The sequence below is a fragment of the Chelonoidis abingdonii genome, chromosome 4 (assembly GCF_003597395.2).
Source record: "Chelonoidis abingdonii isolate Lonesome George chromosome 4, CheloAbing_2.0, whole genome shotgun sequence".
NCBI lineage: Eukaryota > Metazoa > Chordata > Testudines > Testudinidae > Chelonoidis > Chelonoidis abingdonii.
The window spans coordinates 122,416,575-122,433,672 of NC_133772.1; the positions used below are offsets into that span (position 1 = coordinate 122,416,575).

Genomic DNA, 17,098 nt, shown 5'->3' on the forward strand with positions numbered 1-17,098 from the left:
CAATGATGAATTTTGTAATTTTTTTCCCTGCAGTTCACACAAAACAGTGTCTGTTTAAACACGTTACACCTACGGATATACTGAGGCCCTTTTTTAGAGCAACAGGCCATTTGTGGTACTTTTCAGGTCTGAGTTGGAGTGTCATAGACCACCAAGGGAAGTGCATTAATGCGTTCCCTATAGATGTCGCCTTTTAAGTGACCTATAGAATGGCCAGCTATCAATTCCCTGTACACATTCTTGTTTGGGTTTAACGAGACTGTGAATCACAGACATAAAACGATCATGCCATTATACAATTTTTAGAAAGAGAACAACCGTTTCGGTTGAGCTGAGGTGTCATATTTCATTTTTTTTTTAATAACACCCTCTGATAAATGCTGGCATGAATTCAAACATTTGGATTGGGTTTTTTTCAGCCTTTGAAAACATTTGGGACAGTATCAACTTAATAGTTGCTTATTTTTAATTAGGTTAGGCACCTTTTTCAATCTTAAGGATTGTAATGTATTAGTAATTACATATACAACGCATCTCCAATATGCAGAGCATTTTTTTTTAAATTTGATTCCTGTGCCGATTATTGTTTAAAGCAATTAGCTGATTAATTTTACGTTGGGTCTTATTAAATAGTTGGGCTATGTCATGCACGTTATAAAACAGTAAATTGCTTTTTCTGTGGCAATCCCTTTATTTCCTGTAACATTGAATTGACTACTTGGTTGGCTTCCTTTTGTAACACATAATTTATATGTTTGTGAATTTTTTACATATTTGCTTGGTTTCAAATTAACACTTCTGAACCAAATAGTTCTGTTAGGGATCCTAAACTTTCAAAAAGTTTTAAGCTACGCTTTCTTCTCAAGGTATATGGTTTATGAATTTTATTATCCACCCCCAACAGAACAATATTCTGCACTTGCTGTTGACAGACTGCAATCCTATCCACAAGTCGTATTGAGAAAAAGGAAGTCACTTTGGTATGCTGACAATAGCTAAATTTTTATAGATACTAATTAGACAAATTTAACGCTACAGGAGTATTCATATACCAAACCTGATTAATTACTTTCCCTATTATTGGCGTTGTGGTGAGACCACTAGCTGGTTCTGAGTTATTCATTGGACAAGTTATATTATTTAGTATTGGATTGTTATAACTATAGATAATAATTGGATTTCGAACCTTATGTATAAATTTTACATTTAATACATTTTTTTGCTTTTTGATTTGGTTTGAAAAGTAGCTATAATGAGCACTTTATATTGTTTTTTATTCGTATATTTAATTATGTAAGCTTAAACTTCCGCGCCCCCCCGTTATTAGATTATTACAAATGGCTTTGTTTTTTTAAGTTTTATAAGATATTTTGTGTTTTAGGGAAATTGAATTTGTTGGTGAGGAGGTATAGGTTTTACATTCTTCCCCCTTTGAGTTATTATTTAAGGGCCAAATTTTTTTCCAGCCACTGGATGGCAACAAGATTACTTTAAACACCTGATATTTAAAGGTGACATCTTTCCCTTTAATTTCCTTAACCTGGTGGATAGGACTGTGGATAAGTTTTGGGTTGAGTGTAATAGTCCTTTCTTTGGCATTGGTATGTTTTGTTTTACATGCTCAGTCAATTAAGCACAACCGTGTCATCTGGTTTTATGGGGTTATAACAGTTCAGTTTCAAGTTTGTGATTTTGACTTAGTTTTACCCTTAGAGCAATAATAAGGGTGTAGTACATTAGAAATATGAATGTTCATTTTATGGTTACAGTTTGCTGGACTTTAGCTGTTGCGATTTTGTTGGATGTTGTTCACTTAAGTTCTGAAGAGGAAGCTGCTTTTGCAACCTGAATGATTGATACAACTTTAACTGATTAGCATGGTAGATTTTATTTTTATTACGCTTGCATTTGTTATTCTAATTTTATACACTGCTGAACTGAGTTTTTTGATGACTCAGAAGAGTCCGATTCATCGGTTACACAGCCCATGCTTTGGTGCTTTAAATGATAACAGCATTACTTGGTCTTTAACCTTCCAAGTATTCTCTTTTTGTTTTTTGTTAAAGTAGGCCTTTGCCTTTTGTCTGGATTTTCCCAATTTAGCAGCTCCCTAAACTCCCTAGGTACCAGCGTTGGCAAGTGGACCTGATTTAAATGTTCCTGCAGATTCCACAGGTAGGTATTCATTTTTATTTTTATTTTTTAATTGAGTGCCACTAATGTGCCAAATTAAATGTTTTGGTAATTGCATCGTTTGGCCTGTTATTACTTCAAAGGGTATCTTATTAGTAGATGCAGCCAGTGTCACTCTCAATGCCATTAAAGGCATTAGAGGCATGAGTGTGTCCCAGTTATGCCCATTGGCATTAACCAGCTTTCTTAACATTACTTTTATAGTTTGATTGGTTTGTTTCACCGTCTCAAAAGACTGTGGTCTGTATGGGACGTGTATATTTTGTGGGACTTCCATTAATTTAAGGCCGTCCCTAAAGAACTGTCTAGTGAAATGTTATTCCTGATTTGATTTTACTTTTACAGGGATCCCACACTGAGAGAAGACTTCCTCTACTAGGATCTTGGTGGTGGCTTTTGCAGCATTGGCCTTAAGAGGAAATGCCTCTACCTACTTTGAAAAAGGACTGATAACTACTAACCGGTACTGGTTACCTCTCTAAGTCCTTGAAAAAAGGACCTAAAAAGTCAATCTGCAAAGCCATCCAAGGAACTTCATACACCTGAGATTTTAATGGCGCATTTCTTTTGGATGGAGTTGGACTGGCCTGGGTACATGCCAGACAGTTATTACAATATTGTTGCACGTTCATTTTAAGAAGTGACCACCATTCCACAGATGCAAGACACTGGACAGTTTTCTGCACTACTTGGTGTTCTTCTGCAGGAGTGTCATGAACCATGTACATTATTTTCCTCCATAAGTGAGCTGGAACTACCCATACAGGGAAAGGACCTCCTGTATACATGAGAACTTCATTTGCTACCTGAAAATGCTGCTTATATTTTTTTGTAGAAAGGATTTACTGTTAGCGACTCTTTCTTTTGTTTTGGATTACTTTCACTATGTTTTTATTCTATTTTTGCATTTTTTTAAATCCAGTATGTTAGCCTAAACAATTTTAGTAGCGGCAATAGGGCATTTGGGACTAAGGGTAGTAAGAGAATATTTCTGATTTTTTTTTTTTTGAATTTTCCTGATTGGGCTTTTTTGGGGGTTAATTTATTAGCCTCTCCATTTTTTTTCCATTTTTTGTAGCATAGGGTTCTAATTTTTAGTGAGCTTTTATTTTTATTTACTTTAACTGGCCACCCTGGAACAATGATTGTTCTTGCGAACTAGTGGATGTATTTAACCAGTGATGCATACCTAACAAATGTGTTCACATCTTCTGATGGCTCACCTGTTTCCCAACGTGGTAGAAACTTTGTGAGAGAGCTGCATACCCATGTGGAGTCTGAAAACAGATAGATACTTTGGTATGTGGTGGTGCTGGAGAACTGCACAAAGTATTCCAACACACAAGCCACCGCTGCTAATTTAGCATATTGAGCCAAATGTGGAATGCATAACTATGCCTTCTTCCAAGGTTCTTCTTTTTTCTCGGGAGGAACTGCACAGATTCCAAATCTGATATAAGGTTGCCTTGATGGTAATAACTAGAACTGTTAGCAAAGAAAAGATACCTTTAACGGAATCTGTTTCCTGGATTAATGGTTGGAAAAGCTTTTGTTTTTCCTCCTCCCTTAGTTTTAATTGATTTAAGATTGGGATATACATGTGGTTTCCCTTGGTACCGTAGGGAAGCTGGTAACAAAGATGGTGTTCTAACAGGTTTTACTGCAATATTTTTTTCTTGCAGCAGCAATGCCCAGTGGGCTAAGCGAGGATTTGAGACTTGCTCATCTTTTACCCTATTAGACAGTAAGAACTGAAGGGGAGTTTGCGATGAGTGTAATATGATCGAGCTGAAGCCAATCAGAAAAGAAAAGCATTGTATGACCCAACTGGTGGCCAGTAGGCACTTTTTTACAATTGCCATACTTAAGTTTAATTGATGACATTAAACATGAGGTATAGACCACAGGTTTGATTTTTTCCATGGCTTTTTTTTTTGGTGAAGCCACAGCCGCTAACACATTAACACTCACTGCTAGCTTCAGATGATAGGGTATCTTAGGATATAGAGTGATCAACAACAGGGCCTTGACAACGGCCTCTTTTAGCTGGGATACTGCTTCCATGTGTTGCTCAGTCCATTTCCACTGAACATGTTTTTTTTAAGACAGTTGGTACAAGGGACCTGCAATGGAAATAAAATTGGGAATGAAATCCCTGTGGTACCCAGTTAAAAGGATTTTAAAGCCGCTGGGTCCTGTGGTAAAGGCAATGTTTGGATTACATTCACTTTTTGTTGTGCTGGGGTTCTACCTCATTTTGTCAGGGTGAGGCCTAAGAAAGAGACACGGTTGGCCATTAGCTGGGCCTTGGCCGGACTGCATTTTAGCCCTGCTTTAGGATCTGCAGGAGCTTTTCAAATTCTCCTTTTTGGTCCATGCTGCCAAACAAAGGTTATTTACGTATTGAAACAGAACAGTTGGTTTAGAAAATTGCAACAGTACCCACCTTATTTGCGCATTGAATAAAGCTGGAGAATTTTTATACCCCTGGGTTAAATGTGTCCAGGAATATTGGACCCCCCTGGAAACTAAATGCAAAACAATGCTGTGAAATGCAGGCCAATGGTAATGTCCAAAAGCTGTTACTGATGTTAAGGACAGTAAACCATACAGCCTCTGGATTAAAGGACTTGATTATATCTGGTATCTTGTCCACTGCAGAGGCACAAGTGGGTGTGACTGATTCAGGCATCTGTAATTAATTGCGAGATGTCAAGAACCATTTGGGTTTTTTTACAGGTCAAATAGAGGAACTGGCAGTGGAAGTACGCTTACGTAGTACTCCCTGTGTCAGTAAAGACTTGATAGTCTTTCCTATGTATGGGTTTGGATAGTTTGGGAAAGGATATTCTTTTGGGGCTAATATCTCCCCTTCTTCCACAACAACAGTGACTGCCATACATGCATTGCCAAACAAATGCAATTATGTTTGCATTTAGCAAAGGCATCCGCATACTTGCCAAGTAAAGCCTGTAACTCAGGTTGGTCTGCATGATTAGTTAATATTTTGTTCAAATGATCCCCTCAAGTTCAGAGTTCCCCACTGGAGACACCATGCCACACTCAGGTATGATAACTGGTGAGTTATCCTTTGCCTGTTATACAGTAAGACACAACAATTGGTTAACCAAATTAAGAACACATTCCTGTTTGTATAGGAAATTAGTTCCTAATAGGCAATTTCCCGGGTTTCCTAAGTTCATTAACGCAAAGGTATGAACCTTTCTTAGGTGACCTATCTGTACTTTAATAGGTTTAGAAAGTGTGGTGGTAACTTGATTGCTTGCAAAAGCTGAAACTGTTTTTGTATGCCCTGACGACAGAGAAGATGATCTAGGATCCTTGACATGTATAATCCTAATTGCTGCCCCAGTATTTATAATAAAATTCCTGTGGAGGCCCCCTATCACTGCAGATACTTGCATCCCAGCCTAAAGGGGATATGACTACGCCTGGGGCTGGATGGCGTTATGCCGAGTAACTGTTGAGCATGCAGACAAATAATCTATGGGTTTTCCTTCTATCTCTTCAGAGGAAGCCAACTCTGGAGGAGGAGAGGCTGACCACCGGAGAGAAGGAAATGGGTCAACAGAGAGCACTGGATGGTTTGAGGATGCTGGGCCTTGGCCTTCCGTTATTAGTTCATTCACACGTGCTCGGAGTTCCCAGATATTCCATTATTGAGCCTTAACCATTTGCTGCAGTGTCTTAAAGCTTATTACAACTGAGTCCTCATTTCTGTGGGGAGGTGGATCTCTGCAGGCGTGAATTGTTTTGGGCGACATCTGAAAAGAAAGGAACACAGTCCCAGGCCACTACATGGAGTACAAACACATAACCCTGTCAAGCGACACGCCCACTTGAAGGGCCAGTATAATGATGTGGGTTAAGGTCATTCTACCAACGCTGGTACCTACGGAATTTAGGAACACTGCAGGCTAACCCTGGGGGCCCCTTAATCCTCACAGTGGGATTAGCTCATGGTTCCTGAAGTATTGCAACAGGGGCTTCACGGCGACTTATTTTAGGGCCTCCCTGAGAATATGCCTTGGCCAGTAAGGCTAATGCCTCCTTTAAAGAAGTTCTATTATTTATATGCATGTTAACCTTTTCCTGCAAATGGGGAAGAGAGTTATTGATCAACAAACTAATGCATGATGGCTCATTTGTTTTCTCTTTTATGCAACTGTGCCATGCTGCACTTAACCGCAGGTGAAACTGATGTGGGGACTTACTAAGTTTCCGCTTTAGGTTAGAAAGGATGGCCACTCCAGCTTGCCCCGGATGCTGATTATGTTTTAATAGGGCCATTGTGTGTTTAAAAGATCTCTTTCCTACCCTAAACTCAGGTGGCAAAGTACTTTATAATGCTCGATTCACTGTGAGTTGTAAGATTTTAACCCAATCTTTCCTTTGTAAGCCAAACACTTTTGCTGTTTCTTGTACGCATTGTGCATGCATTGCAACCGAAGAATCCGTCATCATTCCTACTTGCTTAGCTACCAGATCTAGGGTCTTAATATTTGTAACAATTGGTACAGGTAATTAGAATTAGAATCTGAGGATTCTCTTTCCAGACTGGGATCTGGGCTTTTGTTTGAGCTCGAATTTTTAATTTTTATGTTTTGACTTCTTCTAATAGCTCTAATAAGAAAAATGTAAATTTTGGTAGAACTTTTCTCTTGAAATAATCCTGGATGAGCAGGATAACTTTCCATAAACCCTTTACATCTTACACTTAAAGCATTTCCACACTGACGTGGGACATTTTTCAGTCCATTAAGATCTGGTGCAACAGGGTGTTTTACCAGTACACCAGGTGATACCAGCATATACCAAGGCGGCGTAGAAGGTCCACAAAATTCTAGGGACCTGGGCAATGTTGATGATTGCCCAAAATGCCAATAAGTGTTCACTCAAAGGGGCTGAGTCTTCTGATTTATACGGCGCCAATGTAACATTGGGTGAAGGAGTAGGAATTGCATTCATTGGTGGTTGTATCTCTCTCTCTGTTGTAACCTAGAGATTACTACATCCCGGGCACTAGCTACTTGTGTCACTCGTGACACCGTATTTTTTAGTCCCTGAACAATTACAGTTCCTCTTTAATATCAAGGGCGCACACAAACAGAGGAGAGGATATCTCCTTCCCCTTTGCTCATTTTATTCTTTACATCACTAGTTGCCTCCTCTATGATAACACTTAATTTCACCATCTGTGATGCCATCCTGGGTTTTCCTTTTCCTATCTGCAGACTGCTAGTAGCTTCTGCACTGCTAACTTCCTCTTTTCACTCTTCCTATGGCTCCTGAGATTTAATCTCCAACTTCGCTTCTAAAGGTACTGTATTAGCCTGAACTATTTCACCCTACTTCTACTAATTTGCCCTCCAGGTTTCTCTATGTCCATCGGTTTCACCATGCCAATAGGGATGGGAACCGATTCTTTGTTCTCTAACACATCTCCTATAATCATCTCCATCATACACATCTATGGTTTTATATAAATATAATCTAGACAAAAAAGTAGCAAACTACTATCTACATCAATTTTTCACACATAAAAAGTTGTCTAGAGCAACAAAAGAAATTCCAAAACAAGAGCTTAATTAAAACAGAGTTACAGCTGCACATAGACTATACATTTACAACATTATTAAAGACTGGGCAATTAACATAACAGGAGGGCTCCCTTAAGAGAAAGCTCCTATATTCTGGGTTTAGTAAACCCAGGTCCCAAAAGCGTTTGTATCTTCAGTCAAAGCCCAGCAGCATGTACAAGTTACCTTCTCTCCTGTGAAGGCTCCTATTGAACTCTTCTCTGTATACCTAATGATGACTCCTTCTCTATGGAGTCCCATAAGGTTCACCTGTAAGCTTTATTTTCCCTACCATCCTTTCTTTTTACTGTATTTTTAACACTTGCTTTTATTGCAAAGATACTCAACAGAACATCACCATCACCTAACACAGGGGTTTCTCAAACTGGAGGTCGTAACGAGGTTATTATACAGGGGGGGCGGTCACAAGCTGTCAGCCTGCACCCCAAACCCCACTTTGCATCCAGTATTTATAATGGTGTTAAATCTATAAAAAAATGTTTTTAATTTATAAGGGGAGGGTCGCACTCAGAGGCTTGCCGTGTGAAAGTCATCACCAGTACAAAAGTTTGAGAGCCACTGACCTAACACCTTTAATGACTCCTCCACTTTCCACCTGTGTTTATCTTGTAACGCATTAATTTATGGCTTAGTATCAAGTTGATTCACTTAAATATCTTCAAAATGAATTGCTTGTCTTGAACAAGAGAAACAACAATCAACATTCAACTCCATCTTTCTTTTCTCTCTCCCTTTGAATCAGAGTGCATTCACCATGTGTATTTCTGTCAACCTTGATCCTGAAATTTCTCCCTCTTCCCATATTTCTTGTGGTGTGCAAAGCTGCCTATCATCACTTCTGCAACACTGCCCAACACATTTGTTGTTTGCAGTGTCGTTGTAGCCATGATGGTCCCAGGATATGACACACACAAGGGGGAGTCAGATAATATCTTTGACCAGACCAACTTCTGTTGGTGGATCTTTACAGAGCTCTTTTTCAAGCCTGAAGAGGGAAATAAGAACATTCAGACTAAATACAAGGTGGTGTGGGACAGACCATTAAGCATAAGGGGTTCACACATGTTGTAGGCCTTAAAATGCAGTGGACAGTTAACACTTCTGCAGTCATGACAATGGAGGATCAGTGGGTAGCTGGGTGTGTTACAAGTTGTCTTAATGGACCACAAAGTCAAAGTGTCTGTGAAGTCTATCCTTTTTAGTGACCAGCATAGTTATGAATTTAAGTTCCCAAGCTTACCTTTTGAAGGTTTTGTGCAGTTTTCCTTAAAGGATGAGGACTGAGAGGTCAGATACGGAGTGATTGTTTTGCAAAAAGTGTTCACCTACAGATGATGGAAAGAGGTTGTTGGGTTTTTCTTCCTCTATGTGAGCAACTGAAATCCTCAGAACCATGCCTTTTTCACTGCTCACCTCTGCTATTTTAACTACCTTCTCTATAGCTACTCCAAGTTCCACATCACTGTTCATCAAGTCCTCCACAAAACAGCTCCAGTCTACCATACAGACCATATTTGTCTAACCCCTCCAAGTTCACTACATGCACACCTGTTTCAAAACACAGGCATCTTATCTTTGTTGATGCAGGAACCTGCTCTCTACATCTCTTGAAAACTGAAACAGCTTTCCTAGGTCTTGATCTCTCATGGGCTATTTTTATATCAGATGTACATTATTTCTCCCTTCATCACTTAAATTCTCATCTCTAATTTTTAAATTGTATTTTGTAACCATTTAACTCCAACATATTTATCAGAGTGATAGTTTGTACAAGATACTATGTAAAAATGTCTTATGTGTAATGTTAACTTTTGTTAAAAATCAGCACTGATAAATGTAATTAAAAATACTGTATTTCTACCAATAACCCAAACTTGTCTAAGTATTGCATGAAATTATAAACTGAAGTGTTTTAATAATGCCATGTACATTATCAACCTGCATATCCCACAAGATGCAACACCAGCTTAAAATACAACATTCATGATTCAGAATAATGGGTCTCACCAACAGTTCAAAATGTAAGATAGCCTGTAATATTTCCAGCACAAGCGAACTCCACTTCAGGCAAAGTGCTCCCACTACAAAGTGTATTCGCCTAATTTATACACAGAGAAGTATCTCCCTTGAAAAGTCAGTTACACCTTATAAACATAAACTGAGTCCTCTACCCACCATTCTAATCTCCTCATTACAGCTACAGATACAGACTTCATTTCTTCCTCTAAGGCCACAACTCACCTTCTTCCCAAGGGATAAGAGTGGGAGGTGGGAGAGGGATCAGACACCAGCCTTCAACTACTTGAAGGTGGGGTTCAAAGAGGATGGAGTTAGGCTGTTTTCAGTGGTGGCAGATGACAGAACAAGCAACAATGGCCTCAAATTGCAATGGAGAAGGTTGGATATTAGGAAAAACTATTTCACTAGGAGGCTGGTGAAGCACTGGAATGGGTTACCTAGGGAGATGATGGAGTCTCCATCCTTAGAGGTTTTTAAGGCCCAGCTTGACAAAGCCCTGGCTGGGATGATTCCAACCCCATTCTTCCATGACTCTAGAGTCACAAGCATATAGAATACACGCATCCTTTCCGCGGCTGGGTGCTGCTCGTGTACAGCTACACGGCTCTAGCGCTATAAACACACGCGCAACAATCTCTCTTCGGGAACCAAGGCTCAAACACCCGTGAAAACAACAGCGTCAAGGAATGCAGGACCCCCGCCCTACCCAGGGCAGCGAGCGCGCGCGGACCCCCCACCCCACGACAGCGCGCGAGCGAAGCACCCCCGACCCCTTCCCTCATGCATTCCCTCTGCCTCCTCCCGCTGCACCTGCCAGCCCCAGCCGCCACACACCCAGACGAGGCCGCGCCGGTGCCCATCAGCTTCCCGTCCTCTCCTCCCGCCCGCGTTCAGTCCGTCCCATGCCGACCCCTCGGCCCAGCGCGGCCCCGCACCGTTGGCGATGAGCTTGGCCGACAGCTGCTTGACGAGCTCGGGGATCCGCTCCCATTGGCACTCGGAGCGGCACCGCTCGATCTCCGTCTCCAGCCGCGATCCCGCCTTCTTCGTAGCCATGGCCGGAGTCCCAGAGGGGCGGCAGCGGCGGCGGCAGTGAGGGATGGGGAACTTGAGGGCTGCGCGGCCCGAGCTCAGGGTGCCGAACGCCGGGAGCAGCGCCCCCTGGCGGGCCGCCTCGGGACTGCAGGGGACGACGGTGGGGGAGGGGGCACTCAGCTCTCAGCGCGCTACAGCGAGGTGAAAGCGGCGGGGGGCAGAGAAGGTTACAGCCCGCCCCGGCGGCCGCCGGGCCAGGGAAATGGCGGCCGGGCGCCCACTGAGGGCCGGGCTCGAAACGTGTGCTTGCACCAGAGCCCCCTCCCCTGCCAGTGCCGTGGCTAACGCCTCTTCCTGCCGCCCACTGCAGAGCGAACCCGACCCCCGAGTGTGGGAGCCCGCCCCTGGCCTTAGTGCCCCATTCTTCCCCGTGCAGCCAGCACTAACGAGCCTCCCCCGCCGAACATGTCGAAGGCGCTTGTTGCCCAGGCTGAAGTGTTTCCCCCCCCCCAAACCGGCTCTGCTCCTGCTTTGCCTCTCGTTACCGCAACGGTGCCGGAGGCCCTGGAAGGCGGAGCGCCGGCTTGGGTACAGGGCAGCAGCCGTGGAGAGACGAGTTGGGGCGCGGGGCAACTTCGCAGAGGAGCCATCAGGCCGGGGATTTGCTTCGCAGGCAGCCCCGAGCACGGAGGAGGAGGAGGAGGGAAGAGGTCTAAGAACTGAGGGTTGAGGAAAGGAGGCGAACCACCAAAGTGAACTGACTGAGAGGACGGGGGAGGAATGCCTCAGACGATCAAGTGGAAAAGGGGCTGGTCTTGACATTATGGATTACTTGGGGGGAAGATGGGCTAATAAGAAAGGCAGCCAATAATTTATGAATTAGAGGAATGAGTCTTGGAATTATGTAAATTGTTGGAGGAGTCTGAAATGGGAGTGGGCACTACTTCAAATCTTTTCTAGCCCTTAGTCTAAAGTCAGAACAAGGTATTTACTTTTTTTGGTTCTTCAAATAAATTAAAACAAGATTACACTTTGAAACTAAATGTCAAGAGGGGTTGTTTTTTTTACATGTCAAAACATTAAACAAAATTCAAGTCAGTCAAAATTATTTGACAATTTTGAGAATAGTTTCTCAACCTGAAACTACTATAGGGTGGGGGGGGAATAATTTGTCCAAAACATTTTGCCCAGTTCTAACACACAGATTGACAGCTAAGTTTTAAAAAATGGCCTCTGACTGTCAGGCGACTCCCCTTGTAGGAGGCTCAACTTGGACATCCTGACCTCATTTTCAGAGGCACAGAATACTTCTAGCCCTTAATTAAGTCAGTTATAAGAGCTCAGCCTTCTAAAAATGAGAGGTCTGTGAACCCGTAAATGGAGTTATCTAAACACAGTTGCTACATTCTGAAAAGTTGATCTAAAGTGATTTGCTGTAAAGTGATTTTCCAGAGGTGACACAGGAAGTCTGTGGAAGAGCTGGAAATCACACTCAGATCTTCTGAGCCCCAGTACAATACCTTAGGTCTCTCTGTGGCCAATGCAAAGTGAATCAGTGGTCTCAGTCCAATTCTACATAAATGCATCCATAATACAAAAACATCACCACCACTGTCAACAGTAACCTCCATTTAGTCTTAGCAGAAAAACCAAGTACTGAATGTGCCAGAAACCCCTTTCTTCTCCTACTCTGCCATCTTCCTCCCCCCACAATAGAACTAAGGCCCATTAGCAATACGGTTGGGAGTTTAAAATGAGACAAAACATGATCTAATTATAATGCACTGAGCACAGGACCTGAAGCCAGGCACTCCAGAATTTTAATCCTTGTTCTGTCAGTCAATGAGGCATTGTGTGGCCTTGGGCAAGTTATTTAACTCTTCTGTGGCTCAGGCTACCTCTACACTACAGCTGGGATTGACACTCTGAGATCGATCCACCAGCAGTTGATTTAATGGGTCTAGTGAAGACCTGTGAAATCGACACCAGATTGTTCTCCAGTTGACCCCTGTACTCTTACCTTACTCTTCTCGTTCGGGGGGTAAGTCAACAGAAGAGTTTCTCCTGTCGCCCTCCCATGGTGTAGACCCCGTGGTAACTCAACCTAAGGTATGTCAACTCCAGCATAAATCCTGCCCCTAACCAGTTCCTTACCTTCCACTCTATGTCAAATTTCTGCTAATATTTGCCACTTTGTACCTAATTTTTGACTATCATTTTAAAAGTTGTTTTGTGGCCAGCTAGAACATCTGAAGTGCTGAATAGCTCCTTTACTGTGCAGGCACCGATCCCACACTCATTACATGCAGGCAAAAGTCTCACTGAAGTCAGACTAATTTTTCTAGTAAGCATGGTACTGAATGTTGACGTGTGATTCAGTGATGTTCTGGGCACCCTCAACTCCTACTGAAGCAGTATCTTTTCTCTAAACTAAGTAAAGCTGATACAGAAATTACTGAAAGACAAACATGATGCCACAACACCATTTTTACAGTCAGGTTTTTTAGAGTCAAAATACAGTTTAAAGGAAATTTAGATCATAGTGAGAGTTAGTGGTACTATAAAATCAAGACTTTGGCAATGTGCATATTATATTAAAAGAGCCAGACCTTTGAAGATCATAATGATAAGCACAGTTCAAATAAACCAGAAGTCAAATGAACTGTAATGACATACTTCTGAATTCAAGATTTTGCACTTAGACAAATTTATTTTTAAAGGTAAAACAAACACATCTGTGAACATACACACAATTAGGTAAATGTAAGCCCTTACTGCTTTTTTAAAGTTAAATTCACACACAAAACACTTCAAAGAAATCCAAAAAGCGAGATAGCATGTTCCTACACAATCAGTGTTCAACTCTGTTGTTGCTGTCAAGTTGATACAACTCATTCAGTACTTGCCAAATACAAGAAAAACAAACTTCAAGACTTGGAAAAGAATACACGTCTTTACAACTTTTAGACAAGTATCTGTTGATTTCTTACAATTCTCAATAAATAATCCATAGTATAAACCCTCTTGATTTGTTTATTTCATCTTTAATGAATGGCAGTGCTAACCAGCACCGTAATAAAGCATTTAAGAGAAATTAACATTGCTTAGCATATATACAGTAACAGAAGGAAAACAGACTGACATTCTTCTGTCTTAATAATTCCAAAGGAACCAAAGTTCCACATTACACAATAAGTTAACACTTTTAAGTTCTAGCCCAGCTAGAATTAAACAAGCCGAACAAGGTATTGTTTACTATCATTAACTAAATCTTTGCATATAAACTGTATAATATTACACAAAGATATTATTTCAGTAAAAGCTATTATAATATATTAAATTTTGTAATGCTACCTAAAAATATCTAAATCCCCTTTGATAATCACTAAAATAATTTTTAAAAATGGCATCCTGTGAGGTTAGAATATAAAAGAAAGTGAACTTTGATGGTCAGATAACTTTTATTCATTCCCCAGAATATCTTATGTTCTTTAAAAAAAAAATTTCACAGATCTAGAGAGATAACACACAAATGAAATACAAGTCACACACTAGTAACTGACCTCACCACAGATTGAGTAAGTGGGCTAAGCAACTGAAGTCCTTGCAAAAGGAGATAATTTGAACAATTAACATTTACATAAAAATCTTTCCTCCTCTTCAAAATGTAAAATACCTGCTCACAACAGAATCCTCAATCTGTAGGTTCTAGCTCACCCAATACTTCTGCTCAGTGGTGTAGCCAGGTGGAGGGAACGGGGGAGCGATCTCAAAAAAAGGCACCATCCACTGCAGCACTTTTACTCACCTGGCAGTGCTTTTACTGATGGGGCGGCACTCCGGGTCTTCGGCAGCACCTCGGCACAGTGGGACCTTCACTCGCTCCATGGGTCTTCAGCAGCATTTCGGTGGCGGGTCCTTCAGTGCCACTGAAGACACCCGGAGCTAGCGAAGGGCCTGCCGCTTAAGTGCCGCCGAAGACCCAGAGCGCCGCTGGGGACCCGGAGCGCCGCTGGATGAGTCAAAATTAAAAAGGTGCCACTTGTGCTCAGTGGGAGAGCGGCCGCTGCCCCACTCCCCCCCTACCTACGCTACTGCAGTTCTGCTGCATGACTTACCTTCCCCATACCAATTCTCTGATGTTTAAAAAATGTGCACTTCTTTTAACAGCTAGTTATAGCTAATGTAAGTAGGAAGCACAGTTCAGATGTTGACAAAGTAAAACTCATTAGAAATAGGTCCCAAAGAATGAAAAATATGATTAGCTCTTTAACGACTGCCCGATAATCCAGTAAAATCTCAACTATAGCATATATTCTTTAATATTCTGTTTCAAGTGGGACCTTACCCGCTGTACTCATGTCATTTTTCTTAAACTGGAGTAGCAGACACAAAAGACAATCATATTGAGATCCTTTTCATAGCCAACCATACCAAATGGGAACAAGACTGTACTAATGGTTAGGCTACAACAATGACCAGTTAATAAAAAGCATACATTAAAAGTCAACATTCCATAGTTTAGGCAGAATATTTGTCCTACAGTATCTTAAGCTTGTCATAATATGGTGGGAAATGCCCTTTGAGATTCTAAATATATATTATATATATAAAAATATAAAATACACCTTCAAGACATTTAGAAAAACCCAAATAGCCATTATTACTAATGGGCCAATAAAAAATGTTTCAGATTCTGCTATCTCTGCAGACACTGCTAGCTCTATAGCACTTAAATACTATTCCAGAGCTATAGTCACATCATCAATAGTTTTGCTGCACTATCAAAGAACAAGATAAAAAGAGCCATTAATTTCAACATCAAAAAACAAGCAAAAGCAGTTTTCTAAATGGAAAAGGTCAGAACTGCTAGAGAAAGAGATGTTATTTTCAGCTTCTAAAATGAAAGTATAAAAGAGGTTTTAAACATGACTGTACCCTTTTAAGAAAAAAGATGAACTTACCCAAAAATTGTATTCAGAAGCATCAAACCATTTTCTTACCACATAAGCTAATGTGTGGTAAACAACATGAGGTAACATGCGATGAACACAAGGCAGTTTATAGTTTTCACATGTTAGCACGTCAAGGTCAACACTAGCAAGGGATAAGGTTGATGTCCAGCCTCTTTCAAGGGATCACAATCAATACTTTATTTTCCTAGGCTCAGGCAGAGCCACCTACGCCCCTAACCGTGGGCCTCCCACAGCCTGGCAAGGAAGCAGGCAGTGGAGAAACTAGTCAGTCTTTTCTCTCCCCTGCAATAAAACAGACTGCCACTGGGGATGCTGCTGAGCAGCTGCAACAGGGAAAAAATAGCAAGTAGCTGCTCAGAACGCTCCTGGTTCATGCCAGAAACTGCTCATGGGGCTGCAGAAGAAATAATGAGGCAGTTGGGGAAGGATGCTCCATATTACCTCCCCATAGCAACATGGCTGATTCAAGTAGTTCAGTTTAAAAATTGCAGAGCATGGCTCAGTCAATATATTTTCAATTCATAATCAATATAATATTTCTTCTTTATACAATTAGCCTTGAAAGCCATAATTTAGTGCTCTGAAGGCCTCAGGTTGGACACCACTGACACAGACCATTGGTTCTAACTTGGAAAGCCATCCTGTTAATTTTTTACCTCATTTAATCTAACAGCCCCCAGAAATTCTTTCAATGGTTTTGTTAATAAAAATATGCAGAAAGAGGGGATTTTTATTGTTTTAGAAAAATAAGCTGTATTACACAGACTAATATTGTCACACACAGAAAATAAAACCATATGCAACAAAGTGGCAGAGCACTTTTATATGACCTAGATATTTAAAATTAAGAGGACTACCTCCATAATAATTAGTTTTATTACTTCTTGAGCATTGATAATGTGCTTGGCAATGCACAAGACAAAATACAGAGAGTCCCTGCCTTAAATAATTTGCATAATCCAAGTTCCCAACTGCAAGCTGAACAGTAATATTAAGTTCTATGTTTTTAAATATATTACGAAGAAAAGAAATCCCAGCAATGGTAATGGCCCTTTACTAGACATGCAAAAATGTTCTGTAAGTATTTCTGTTCTGTAATTGGAAAGAAGCATGATGATGTACTTGTATCATACCTACTGATAAAGTAAGTTCCCATTACATTAGTAACTGAGGAGGATGTTAGAGAACATCTACTATGAATAAATATTTTTAAATCAGCAGGCCTCAATAACTTGCAACCCAAGACTCCTACAA

The 17,098-nt window shown here is 41.0% G+C and overlaps 1 protein-coding gene across 3 annotated transcripts in view; it reads right to left on the reverse strand.

Moving 5' to 3' along the window:
- The window catches only part of TTC7B (tetratricopeptide repeat domain 7B), a 336,047-nt gene extending 324,836 nt beyond the window's left edge, over positions 1 to 11,211 (reverse strand). For 2 of the 3 annotated variants that reach the window (XM_032766516.2, XM_032766515.2), the window contains exon 1: positions 10,769 to 11,211. In XM_032766516.2, the coding sequence (XP_032622407.1) occupies positions 10,769 to 10,889 (121 nt within the window). In that variant the 5' untranslated portion in view covers positions 10,890 to 11,211. The remainder of the gene's footprint in view (positions 1 to 10,768) is intronic. The other variant, XM_075065637.1, reaches the window with a different exon arrangement.
- Positions 11,212 to 17,098: the final 5,887 nt, after the last annotated feature.